This window comes from Crassostrea angulata, chromosome 2 (assembly GCF_025612915.1).
Source record: "Crassostrea angulata isolate pt1a10 chromosome 2, ASM2561291v2, whole genome shotgun sequence".
NCBI lineage: Eukaryota > Metazoa > Mollusca > Bivalvia > Ostreida > Ostreidae > Magallana > Magallana angulata.
The window spans coordinates 63,940,377-63,954,241 of record NC_069112.1 but is presented as its reverse complement, the minus strand read 5'-3'; the positions used below and the strand labels follow the sequence as shown (position 1 = coordinate 63,954,241).

General features: G+C 36.8%; 1 protein-coding gene across 1 annotated transcript; it reads left to right on the top strand.

Annotated features, from left to right (window-relative positions):
- The first annotated feature begins 454 nt into the window (after positions 1-454).
- Positions 455-5,009, top strand: LOC128174676 (uncharacterized). Its single transcript, XM_052840169.1, has 5 exons — positions 455-535; positions 921-1,111; positions 1,731-2,931; positions 3,148-3,343; positions 3,916-5,009. Exons 3-5 carry the CDS (start codon positions 1,870-1,872, stop codon positions 5,007-5,009), a joined length of 2,352 nt encoding a protein of 783 aa, XP_052696129.1. The 5' UTR covers positions 455-535; positions 921-1,111; positions 1,731-1,869.
- Positions 5,010-13,865: the final 8,856 nt, after the last annotated feature.

Here is a 13,865-nt window from a genome sequence, read left to right as displayed (position 1 = left end):
CAGAAGTCTTCATGTACTGATGCTGTATGTAAAACTCATGTCTTGCAGTCAATATTTTGTTAATTTTAAGTGTTTTGAACCTTTCAAGTTGTATTCAACATGTATGGTATTTAAAACCACATAATCAGTGATATCATTTGTACATAACAATATATACTACATCAAGAAAAGTAAAGGGATAAAATTATGCATTTATAGAGGCTGTTTCAGAATCATTTCAAATTGTATATTTTGCCAATGATGAAATTTGAATCAGCAAGTTCTGCATGATCATTAAGACAGGCATTTAAAATTGCTTCATGCAGCTCTGACTGTAGAGTATTGAAAGGCCTAAAAAAAGATACTAATTTCAGTATTTGGCTTTTATTTATGGGAATTATCAAATGAATATTCTTGCTGCAAATGTATGATTTCATTGCTATAACATTTCCATCATTTTTTTTCTCAGCCTTTGAATGAAACAAATGATGAAGCATGGACTTGCAGACTCCGTACAAGACGGACAGATACTTCCATTTATGAAGACTTAGTACCGGTAAGTGTTGAATGAATTTAATGAATTTCATGTAAACACCAAAAAATCTGAAGAAATACTGTAGTTATACTTCTTCACATACATTTGCATTAGGAGAAGCAGTCAGACTGTAAAGTGCATCTATTAAAATTGTAAATGTCATGAGAGTGAAAACCTTCTCCACACCCATATGAAGAGATTAGGAAGTAGTGGCCATGAAAAAGAACCCCAAATTGTTACATGTGCTCAAGTGGGTTATGTTGATCACATGTCAAACAAATATATATGTTGCAAAAACTAAAATTTGCTGTCTTCAAAGTACATGTACATGCATAATATGCATGTATACATTGTAGTACATGTAGCTGTAATTTATTAATGTACATAACTTTTGATTTTATAACAGAGTGATAGTCAAAGCAGCGCAGTTTGCAGCCAAAGTTCTAACTGGAGTCAGGAAGAGGAGGCACTTCCCCTTCAAGAAATTCAGTTGGCTGATGTTAATGCAGCCATCAACATCATAAGCCAAGGTCATATTAGTCCTCTTCGCTCAAGACTAGGCACAGACTTGGTGGATGTTAAAGAACGAACTTTAAGGTGACTAAATTACACTAATGTTTTAAGATTTAACTTTTTTTCTTGGATTAAAATAATACGAGACCATCATTGTTTCCATGCACAATAACATTTGTTTATTATACCCCCTGCAAACAATAATGGAGAGGGGTTATAGGAATATGTATATTATATGTATATATATGCTGGGCTTTAACTTTGTAATGGAGATTCAGTGATATATCATACTGTGTATAAAGAATTGTTTATAACCTGAGGCTGTGTAATGAGTATGCCCCAAGATCATTCTACAAGTTCAAGGTTATTTGCAAAAAATGTACTGTCAACAACTTAGAAGTTGATACTTGACACAAAGAAGGGTTGTCATAATCTAAGCAAAGGTTATTTTGACAATTTCAAGGTTACAGGCAGAAAAAAGTGTTAAATTTGTGTTTGATGTATAATTTTCTAATTAATGAACATTAGTTCATTCTCCACACAAAGTTTGTGTCTTGAAGTTATGTCCAAATTTACTCAAAGATTAGTTAATTGTGAGCATGTCCACAATGCCTCTGGTCTCATATGCACAGGTGTAGCTTTTGTCTATTTCGTGTCATGCACTCTTAACTACCTGTATCTTAATTGTTTTTGTAATTATTAGGTACTACAAAAGGAAAGCAGAAGAGACTTGTACAGCTCTGCTAGATGCGATTGCTCCTCATCAAGGACAAAGACTTAAGAGAATAGTTTTACCAAATTCAGAATCTTCTGATGATGACCTTTTCAATGTTGTTGGTGAAATGTACCACAATATCAAAGATGCAAATTTGAAATGTCAACTTTTGTCCCTGATAGTACACAGGTGTTCTAAGGCTGAACTATTGACAAAATTTCCAGAGATTACAAAACATCAGATAGACAAAGCTAGAAGACATGCTTTTGTATATGGTCCTGGATCAGATGTTCAACTAAAAGCATCTTCTCAACACAGAGAGAGAATCAATTATGCTAAGTTACAACATGCGGTTGAATTTTTCAGTGGCCCATCATTCAACGAGATTTCATCATACACTACAAGGAACCTAAAGCTAGATTCTGGAAACACTTTAGTAATTCCTGATATAGTTAGGACTATGATCCATTCAAATTTGATCAAACTTTACAATGCTTATTGCACTAGTATCAACTTTGAGCCTCTAAGTGAGTCAACTCTATATGAAGTGCTAAATGCATGCAGTGCCTCAAAACGGAAGTGCCTGAAAGGACTTGATAACATTGCAGTTGATGGTTCGTCAGCTTTTGACAGTCTGAGCAGCTTAGTAGATAAGCTTGATGAACCTCAACAATGGAAAAAAGATATGAAGGAGAAGCTGTTTAATGCACGACTGTACTTGAAGACTGACTACAAACTTCACATCAAGCGAGAGGATGAATGTGCTTTCCACTGCTTACAGTATGCACTGAGTGACCCCAAATCAAGCCTTCTTGGTGTTACATGTGATCATGAACATAACCAAAACTGCAGCAGATGTTATATATTTGGTGAGGCTGTGACAGAAATCCGTGAGGTCATCATAAAGACTCCATCAGAAGAGCAAGAGGTATTTTTGCAAGATTTAGAAATGTCCATTACCCAAGTAGAAGACTGGAGATCTCATATTGTAAGAACCGTGAATCAGGATGATGGAAGAATAGACATTCTGCATGACCTGAAGAACAACGAAGTCCTAGTGATTTTAGACTGGGCAATGAAGTACTTGCCACAGATGTACCGGGAGAAAATGAAAGACTTCTTTGGTCAGAAAGGTGTACACTGGCATGTATGTGTTGCAGTTTTCAAGGATCAAAATGGAAGTTTGGTGGTAAGCTAATTTATTAATATTACTCTTATACTAGGTAATTAGCAAAGGTCTGTCAATTGATTGTCAGGGTTTTTTTGCCTACAGTGTTAGATATACTTGTGTATAAAATGTGTATGGCATTTGAAAGTTTTGTTGTTTATGTTTAGAAAAAAAATGAAACTGTCTTACATTATAGGTCCATGTACCTTAAACAATTTTACTCTTTTGTACTTGTAGCACAAGACATTTACTCACATAATGGATTATGAGAAACAGGACTTCTTTGCTATTCTTTCATTACTAGAACATACACTAGTAACCATTAAACAACATATGCCACACATTACGGAAGCTTACCTGAGATCAGACAACGCTGGGTGCTACCATTGTGGGCAGATATGGCTCTCCATACCATCATTGTCAGAGAGAACAGGTATTTTGGTTTTTGTTTTAATTTCTGCACAGTATACAAATACATGTATATTGTACAATGAAAGCATCTTACATAGTTGTTGCTTTGGAATTGCTTTTTTGGTGGTTGTTTATTTTTAAGAAATGAGTGTTTTTCCTTGCTATTTGGTAATCATGATTTCATCAATCTTAAAAATAAGGTTCAAATGTTTAAATTCCTTTTTTGTAGTCATATATTATCTGTTTGAACATTATGCAAATGAAAGTCTTATGCCCTTTAAAAGAACCTTTGAGAATGTATATTATATATATATATATATATATATATACATTCATGTATATAAAAGCATTGAATCGTTATTTTTGGAAAGATGAAGTATTATAAGTGCAATGGTGTGTGCAAACAAACTGAGTAACGTTCAAAATAAAAGCATAATTTATCTTAACCTTTTGACCTTCTGTACATGTTATGGTGTTTAGAATGCTTTGCACACATGTTATAAGCAAAATACATGTACATATGTAATGTAAATGTACTGTAGTTATTAATATTATAAAAAAAATTATTTGTGACTGTGTATTTTATTGTTTTAGGTATTACTGTTAAGCGTTATGGCTATAGTGAAGCACAGAGTGGAAAGAGTTACTGCGATGCTAAAATTGCTCATATGAGGTCAAAGATGAGGATATTTTCTTCAGAAGGTCACAATATATGTACAGCAACCCAAATGAAGGAAGCAATTGATAGTAGAGACGGAGTAAAGGGAACTTGCATCGCTGTTGTTGATGTTGATGTCACCAAACAAGAAGTCACAAAACATTCATGGAAGGAAGTGAGCTTCATATCGAACATAGAGTTCACATCAACAGGAATTAAGACATGGAGGGCCTACGGAATTGGAGAGGGGTGCTTTAAGGACACAGAGAGTCTTCAGAAACTAGGACAAACCCAGTCGGCTACCTGTCTGAAAATCATCAGCGACTTTAACTATCCTGAGAACCATGGTAAAATTCATCTCAAGACACCAAATACAGATGATGAATCAGGATCACATGATCGGTCTGATAGCATATCAAATGACGAAGAGGAGTGTGAGAACGAACCTACTGGAATGAACTCTAAATTGTTCTTTTGTCCTGAATATGGATGTGTGAAGTCATATCAGACTTTTGGTAAACTTAATGAGCATCTGCTCATTGGGAATCATGTGTTCCAAAAATTGTCAGAATCTTCAAGTGATAAAACAAAGAAACTATGGGCAGAAACGTGCAACAGTGTGCTGACAACTACTCGTCCTAGAGTTGAACATGAACCAGAGGCTTCAGACTGTGTGGATTTGCCAGTTCGAGGATGGGCTTTGAAGAAAGAAAAAAGATACAGCAGATTCTCTCAAAAAGTGAAGGATTTCTTGACTGATTTATTTAAGAAAGGAGAGGAAAGTGGTAGAAAGGAGAATCCCACAGCTGTTGCATTAGAGATGCGGAATCTGGTGGAAGATGGAAGGAAGAAGTTTTCACCGTGTGAATGGCTACAGCCAAGTCAAATTTCATCCTTTTTTTCACGACTTACTGTAAATTCAAGTCAAGCAAATGTGATTTGTGCCGAAAAGCTTGGACTAGATGACAGTGACTTGCTGAGTGTTCTAAGTGAACTTCAAAATGCAGAAGTTTTTCAAAATATCACTTGAACCTAGTTCATACTTGTCAACACAAATCACATTTGTTTGAGTCAAGTTTACATCCTAAGATATTTATATGGCATATCCTTAACATAGTGTGGTCAAACTTAGTAATGCCAGGTTGTTGCTTTTTGTTTTGGATGTTATTTTCCCTTAGGGTTCTGCTGTGAATTTTGTACATCATCATTAGAAAATCCTCCATTTTATCTCACCCGATCTGAAAGCTCTATTGTGTTTTTCTGAGCAAATTTTGTTTGGAGTTGATGGTTTGACCTCTTTTCAAAACCACTGATGTAGAATCAAATTTGGTTAAATAAGGACCCATGGAGATAGGGTGGAGTCTTAATAGAAAATAAAACATACAGGATAAAAATCGAAATGGAAGACAGATAAGAACTTAGTATATAAGTTGTTTCTGAATGCTAGACTTTTTCTCTTTAAATTGTTGTTTTATACTCTGGTTGATTGTTAAGGCCCTTAGGCCTCTTGTTTGGGATTGCATCAAAAGGTAAAAATAAACAGCCTTCTATTAATTTTGAGGTCAATGTAAATGGCAATTCCTATATACCAGTAATTATATATGTTTACTCATGACTTCTGTATTTTTCTAATCTTTTGTAATTAAACTTTATGCAATAATGCTATACAATTTGCATAAGATCTCTATTAGGCAAAAAGGTCAATGTCAAATGTTGCCATAGCAACCAATAATGTCACTTATTTATGATTCAATACTTTACTTTTGCTCTGTATATCATTTCTTTTTTAATTTTATGGAATTATCAATTAATAAAATAATTTTGTTGAGGGGATAGAGGATTATATTTAGAATGTTTAATGTTAGAAATTGTCGAAATACGTTAAAAACGCCTTTTTTCCCCCAAAGAGTGTTTCATCAAAAAACTGAAAACGCAGAATTTTTATTTGATAATTTACATATCGTAAGGTTACAGTTTCTGAATTCATCAATGAAATTATACACACTGATTGCTTTTTCATGAATTTCCACTTTAAAGTAATTAAAATTTAGGCATTTTTGAGAATTGCTCAACTGGGCTATTTATAGATTTCAAGAATCAGTATTGCTTAGAAACATTAAAAAAAATCAAAACTTGAATTGTTGAAATAAATACATTTTTTATTATAGTTTTTGAAAATAACAAAAATTTCTTAATGAAATTTGCAGTGATTGATGGATTTTGTGTTGAAAATACAGTAAAATTGTAATTTTCCTGCACATTTGTTTGTTCTTTCATCCAAGAATGATATCCAGTTGGTAACCATAGTAACGATTAACAATGAATAAAAAAGTTATGTTCAAAGCTCAAGTCTGTGAACATACATTACATAAAAATGATCAAATATATTTTTCATCATGCACATGTGCCACCCTCTGCCTGAATCTTACATAGAACAGTACTTAATCTCTCACTCCACGATGTACAAATTCACTTATCATTCAGCCTGGTTTATTTTCTCCCTTATATGCCTTTAACCTATCACAATGCACAGCTTTTGGTTTTGATCTTGGTCCGACCCAATAATTTTTCTTAAGTATTTGGTAAAAGTTGCATAAACAGTTTTTTTTCTAATCGCCTGGTAATTGACCCTTCTTCAGCAAACTTAGGGCACAGTAGATGGATCAGAGACTTCACTGTTAAGGTGACTGAAGATGGCTGCAGCAAATATCTGAATGTAAGCAAATTGACTCCAACCTGTACAGGTTCAAATAATTAATAATGTACAGTATTTACATAACTCAAAAAGCATTTAACGTAATGCACCTTTCAGAAATGAAATATTTTTCGAATTTTGCCTTCTCATAAAATTTAAATTTAAGCACGGCTAAATGGAGTGATACCCTTCACAGAATTTTTTTTAAAAATGGATTGGAAATCAAATTGGCTCATTACTTTATTGTTATTTGATACAAAAGACTTGAATTGTGTATACATGTAGTAATATCAATACATGTATTGTACATTATATAATCCAAGTGAATCCAAGCCAGCTCTTAAGATTGTGAAGCATGATGATTCAGCAGGTAAATTGGAGAATAAATTGTTTGGCAAGTCGTCATTAAAAACTCGGTTATTTCAAACAGTCTATAATAAACTTCAGCAGGTATGATTTTGGAGGAAAAAATAAAAATGGACAAACTCATCAATTAAACCAGTGCAGTTTCAAAGTCATTCGAAGAAGGAGACCGAGTTCCGATTTGTGGAACACTTGAAACAATAATTCAATCGGTAATTCAATCATGTTAATTAGTTTAACTGCTAGAATCCTATTGATTATCCCATAAAATAACATTTGTCATTATTACTCGGAAACCCCCTCAAATTCTTAAAATACGTACTTTTCAATTACAACAACGAACAAAGGATTCTAGGATTTACGTCGTATTTTTCTGATTTTTGCCAAATTCATCCTTCATAATATTCAGAGTAGCGTTACATTTTTGCCTTTTATATACACACTGACAGAGGAAATGTCGGTCAAGCCATATAAATGTATATTTGTTTACCTTTTAACACTCGCTGGTAAAACAAACTATTCATGCCCGTTTCATCCTGATTATATACGCGCCAAAATCTTGAAGTCTAATGCAATAATCGGAAAGAATGACGCTAAAGGAAAATTGCAGACTATGTTGCATAGTGACAAATTCAAGAAGCCGATGAATGCATGTTCCTTTGGCAGAGGATGTAGTGCTTTTAAGGTTGCACTACAGTATTAAATTCTCCTATATATCCTTACAAAATTACCTACCTTTACATGGTCATCACTGATTCAAAGTGAACTTCTCAGAAAATACCCTTTCTCATTTTGTAGTACTACTCTTACTTTACATTATAGTACAGAAAAATACATACCCATCCAGCAAGGCGTGTAATTTTGTTTACATCAGTCAACCAGGTGCTTTGTAACCATGTCTTAAGACCCTATCACCCCCATATTAAAGAAAAAAAAAATAAAAATAGTTAACAGTCTCATTAAATTTTTTCATCTCTATTTTTCTGATTAGACATAACCAAGTTTAAAACTCACAACAAAATGGACACCTAACTCTCCAGGAAAATCCTGAAAACAAGGAAAGAACTCGGGAATTATTTCCCGTCGGCCATGTTTTGACATAAACCTGGACTGAATTACTGTAATGACACCTGCAAAAAAAAAGAAAAAAATTCTAATGCTGTTCTAATCTAATGCTGTTCTAATGATTGAAATAAAAAGTTTAAAGATAAAAATATATGTGATTTTGACATTAGAAATTTTTCTGATATCCTTATCTGGTAAATGAGGCCAAACAAAAAAATGGTCAGTTTTCAATAAAGTGATGTTGATAAGGTACTATCAGGGGTGATATTAATTTCAATTATTTAGTAACTTGTGTTTTGTCATGATTCTTTCCTACAATAATGTTTAAATGTTGAATTGTGTAAAATTGTGTTTTATATGGTTCTGTGTTCAAAAGATTTTCTAGGGGGAGAAGTATACAGATTTTGATATGAAATATTGAATATTTTTCTAATTAAACTTATTAAACTTGAAATTTGTGTTGTGTTTTTCCTACCAATTTCTATTGTTACCATGGATAATTACCTTGTCTTCATATTACTGCAAATGAGTTCAGGATCTGCCACCATAATCAGCCATGAAGTCCCAATTTGCCATGGTGCTGTCAGCAAGAGCTGGCCATGAGAGTCTGAAGAAACAAGAATTAGTCATGGCTAATAGATAAGCTGTTGTTAAATGGGGGCCCCAAATCTTTAAGTTTAGTATTCTGAGTAAAGCAAGAGAGCAAGCAAAGCATTATATAAGCAATCAAAGCAATAGTATGAGAGGAAAAAGCAACAGCAAAAGCTGTTATTTCAAAGTCGGGGATGGCCGTCGCAGGGGATCACCTCATGAGGGATGGGAAAAAAGACAAGGCGGGTCCAAGTATGTCAGGGGACAGACAACTACAGACATTAGTAAGACAGGGGAATGTATTTTAAGAGACAACATTTTGCATACAGAGCCGAAAGAGATCATAATGCAACTCCGCACCAAGACACCGTGCACATGGCATGCCTTAGCCTAGCCCTACCACCGAGGCTGAAAGAGAAACATATAGACTGCTTCATGCTGGAAAAACATGCGACAAGTTCAATGTAGCATACCATATGCACAAGCATCAGAGCCCAAACTGCCCAACAAACCTACAATTTGACTTCCAAAGGGAAAAACAGAAGTGTGTCTGCTGGAAAGAGACCCTAAAATGCATATACTGCAACTTCCACTCGGAGAGCACCAAACTAAACGAGGAGACAGAGTCAGAGACCCGTGTGACTAAGACAGCAAAACCAAACATTGGACTTTGGGTTGCACTTGTGGACAACCCAATAATGGGGACCACACTACAGGAAATCTTCATGGCCCTTAACTGTCCTGCCCCGTCATACACTGGCTTGCATTACACTGCTAGCAAGGTGGGACCCCAGATTGTGAACATGGTGAGGGAGGACCTGCAGAGAGAAAGAGCTCACCTTAAAGACGTTCTCAAGAGCCATGGATTCCCTCGCCAAACACCCATTCAGGTAGAAAGTGGGGGGCTAAGCCACTCCTAGCCCCCCCCCCCCCCCCCCCAGGTTCCGACGCCTATGCATAGCACTCAAAAACAAGCTGTGTCACAACAGAGTAATAGGAAGAATATGTCCAGACCACCCTGGGAAATCCACCGCCACCCTAATGATAGATGAGCCCATCGGCAGAGAGGATCTGGCCACTGAGGAAATTTGTCACGAATTCCTCAGTGACCCCGAGCCAACATACCTCAGGCATATCACTACCGATGGGGACAGTGCAGCCTCCCGAGGAGTCCAGAAGGCCATGGGTGTACACGGACAGACAGTGGAGGCCCTCCGTGACACCCGTCATTTAGCACAATCGCAGAAAAAGGCCATTGATAATGCCAAATTCGGTGAGAGAACATTCCCAGGAAGAACGTCGACAGACAAGTCAAGTGTCAAGTTCGTAAAACTTATTATTATAAGAACAACTGTTGAAAAAAGTGTTTTTTTGTAAGATAACCCAACTTTGTTTCCCACGAACGCCGCTACCTAAGCATTTACGCCAACATTTCCATGACCTACAGAGACTTCATCTATAGTTCTACTTCATCACTGTCAAAGTCATTCCGAAACCACATGATAGCGCTAGCTTATCAGACCTCAGTGCGCTTTCAGCTCTGCTTCAACGTGGATGTGTTATCTTTACAAGTATATTATCGTTATCCTCGACTTTCCCGCGTTTTTAAGTAAACAAAGGATAAACTTTGTAAATTAGTATCATGGCTACTGGTCATGATGAGGATGCCCTACTGGGGCCTTCTGATGATGAAACATCACCAGATTCCCAAAAAAAAAATCTTTAGTGCATTGAAAACAGTTCAAAGCCGATGGAATCTGTTGCCACTGGCCTCTTAGAAACTTCTTGAATTTCCACTTTTTCTGTGGATCATAAATCTCATGTGAAGCATCTACTTCATCATCCTCATCATCTGAACTTTGACCCGAGTCCATGGACTCATCTGTTTGCTGATTATCGAAAAACTGATCTAAGTGTAAATCTTGCACAGTATCTGTGTCATCATCACTTACCACCTCCTGTTGGGGTTGAACCTGAACTTGACCGTCAATTTGACCTTGATTCTGACCTTGAGTTTGACTTTGATTCTGACCTTGAATCTGACCTTGAATTTGACCTTGAGTTTGACTTTGATTCTGATCTTGCGTTTGACCCTGATTCTGACTTTGTGTTTCGGGAACCTCAAAATTGGGTCTCATGACCTCTGGATTATGATACAATTTCAGATTTGATGCATTCATCATAGAACCATGCAACTTGTTGTCAGAACATCTACGCAATTTGTACGTAAAATTTGGACCAACATCTACAATTCTATATGGTCCATCTGCCTTGTCATACAGTTTACTGGATAACCCTTTTGGAATTTTATTGACCTTGATCAAAACCTGGTCCCCCTGTTGAAAATTTGGAATGTTTGAATTTTTGTCATGACGAATTTTGTTTTGAGTCTGATGCCACTCAATGTTTTCTTTAGCAATTTTGTCAAAAACCCTCAGGTTTGCAAGAAATTCTCGAATGTAGGCCTTGGCATCTTTTGCCATGCTTTCAAGCGGATCAAGAGCAACATCGTATGGAAGATTCATTTCTTCCCCAAATAACAACAGAAAAGGAGAAAATTCTGAAGAATGCATAGAAGGTGACTTTCGATAAGCCATCAAAATGGACGAAATCAGATCCGGCCATTTTTCTTGAGCATTTCCACAGTGAGCTCTGAGAGATTGTGCAAGTGTGCTATTTTGCCTTTCCACTAAACCGTTTGTTTTTGGATGATAAGCCGAAGTGTGATGTTGAGTGATGTCAAAAATTTCACAAAGGGCATTTACCAATTTTGACATGAAATTTCTACCTCTGTCCGAAAATAAAACTTTGGGTGCCCCATACCTAGAGAAAATTTCTTTGAAAAAGCACTCTTGCAGTTTCCTCAGCACTCTGAGTTTTGAGTGGAAATCCCTCAACCCATCGAGAGTATGCATCTACACACAACAGAATATACTCATTCCCCTCTTTTGTTTTGTACAAGGGACCTAGAATGTCTATGTGCCATCTCTCAAACTTTTTCGCGGGAGGTAATGCTTGCATCGGCGGTTTTGCTGGGTTGAAATCGCGTTTTGCATGTTGACAACGGTCACATGACTTGACATACTCGACAATGTCACTATGCATTCGCGGCCAATAGTACTTTCGGTACAACGCTGTTTTGACTTTTTCTATACCGAGGTGACCTCCACCTGCTAAACTGTCGTGATAAGACAGCAGGGCATCTTTGCGCAAAACCCTTGGGAGTGCTACTTGTTTTACAAAATTAAACTCACCTTTGGGCTTTTTGCATCTCCTTTGAAACCAATGGTATAGGATACCTTCCACTAAACTGAAATGTTTGGCCTCTGAGATAATCAAGTCTTGCGCATTGGACTCTGCAGGTAATGTACCATCCAGGAGGTATTCATAAACCTGTTGAAAATCTGGACAATTTCTTTGCAACTCACCTATATTCTGTTGATCTGCTTGAACATCGGCTTGTGTATCATCATTTTGTACATCCTGTACTGGAGCGACCATTGGACTGTCAGACTGATAAGAGAAGGATACCTGTATGCAACAGTTGTCTTCTATGGAAGTTTCATCGTCTGTTGTTGCTTCGGTTTCTGATATCTTTGATTCACTCTCTGAAGTTGTTAAATCACTTACCACTGCCATGACTTCCGATGTAGTGTTATCTTCTTCAGATACCACCTTTTCTTGTTCAGCGATTTCACCAGTTTGTATAGCTACCGTGGCTATTGTAGTTGTAAGCTTGTCTTGAGTACTCACCTTAGTGTCTGTCTCTTGATTGTTCGTTTCTACCCCCTGTGAGCACGTTTGAGTTGCTGCACATTTATACAACGTCTGCGGGTCGGTAGTTGTTGTAGAACATTGAGTTGCAACATCTTGACTGGTTTGTGTTTGTACTGAATTGATTTCTGTGGTACTTACCTCCTTCGGGTAGTCTCGTCTGCTTAAAGCATCAGCTACCAAGTTGCTCTTACCTGGCCTATGAACTATCTGGAAGTTGTACTCCTGTAACTTCAATGCCCAACGCTCTAAACGACCTGTGTGTTTAGCTGTTTGTAGCCAAACCAATGCCTTGTGGTCTGTTACCACAGTGAATCGACTGTGTACCAAGTAAGGTCTGAACGCAGCTATACCTTCTAGTACTGCAAGACACTCTTTTTCGGTGGTATTGAATTTCTTTTGATCTGTTGACAACGACTTACCTCCGTAACAGATAACATAGTCTCTGTTCTCGTCGTCAATTTAGCCTAACACATAACCAACTGCACTATCGGAGGCATCGCATGTTAAAATAAATGATTTTGAAGTGTCAGGGTAGGCCAAAATAGGTGCTGAAATTAATTTTTCTTTCAAAGTCTCAAATGCACTCTGACATTGTATATTCCATTCAAATTTCTTGTCTTTGTTTAATAACGAATTTAGAGGAGTGGCAATTTTGGCAAAATCTTGAACAAACCTCCGATAGTAGTTAGCCATGCCAAGGAAGCTACGAACCTGTTTCTGCGTTTTGGGTGTGGGGAACTCACTTACTGCTGCGGTTTTCTCTGAGTCCACTTGTACACCTTGACGTGAAATAATGTGCCCTAAAAATTTGACTTCTTTGACTGCGAAGTGACATTTGGCCGGTTGTAGCTTTAAATTTGCCTCATTCAGACGATCAAACACTTGTGCTAAGTGAGTGAGATGTTCATCGAAAGAACGCGAGAAAATCAAAATGTCATCAACGTACACGAGCACTGATTTCCAATTCAGACCGCGGAGCACATTAGACATCAAGGTCTGAAATGAGATTGGTGAGTTAGTAAGGCCAAAAGGCATACGTTTCCACTCATAAACTCCACCTTGAGTTATGAATGCTGCCTTTTGTCTACTATCCTCATCAAGCTCCATCTGCCAGAATCCAGACATTAGATCCAAATTGGTAAAATAATTGGCTTTTGCCTCTCCTATCGCATCAAAAACTGTTTCTAAATGCGGAAGTGGGAAGGACATTGGCACTGTAATTTTGTTGAGAGCGCGATAATCGCATGCAAACCGAAACTGACCATTCTTTTTCTTTACCAAAACAACTTGCGAATGCCATTCTGAATTTGAAGGTTGAATGATATCATGCTTTAGCATTTCCGAAACTTGATTTTCAATTTCTTTGGAAGCTTGTGGAGAAGTTCTGTAAAATTG

Bases quoted from the DNA above. Each gene is read 5' to 3' on its own strand.
- LOC128174676 (XM_052840169.1), top strand. From the start codon at position 1,870: ATGTACCACAATATCAAAGATGCAAATTTGAAATGTCAACTTTTGTCC. The intron at 2,932-3,147 runs GTAAGCTAATTT...TTGTACTTGTAG, and splicing joins ATCAAAATGGAAGTTTGGTG to CACAAGACATTTACTCACAT. The intron at 3,344-3,915 runs GTATTTTGGTTT...TTATTGTTTTAG, and splicing joins ATCATTGTCAGAGAGAACAG to GTATTACTGTTAAGCGTTAT.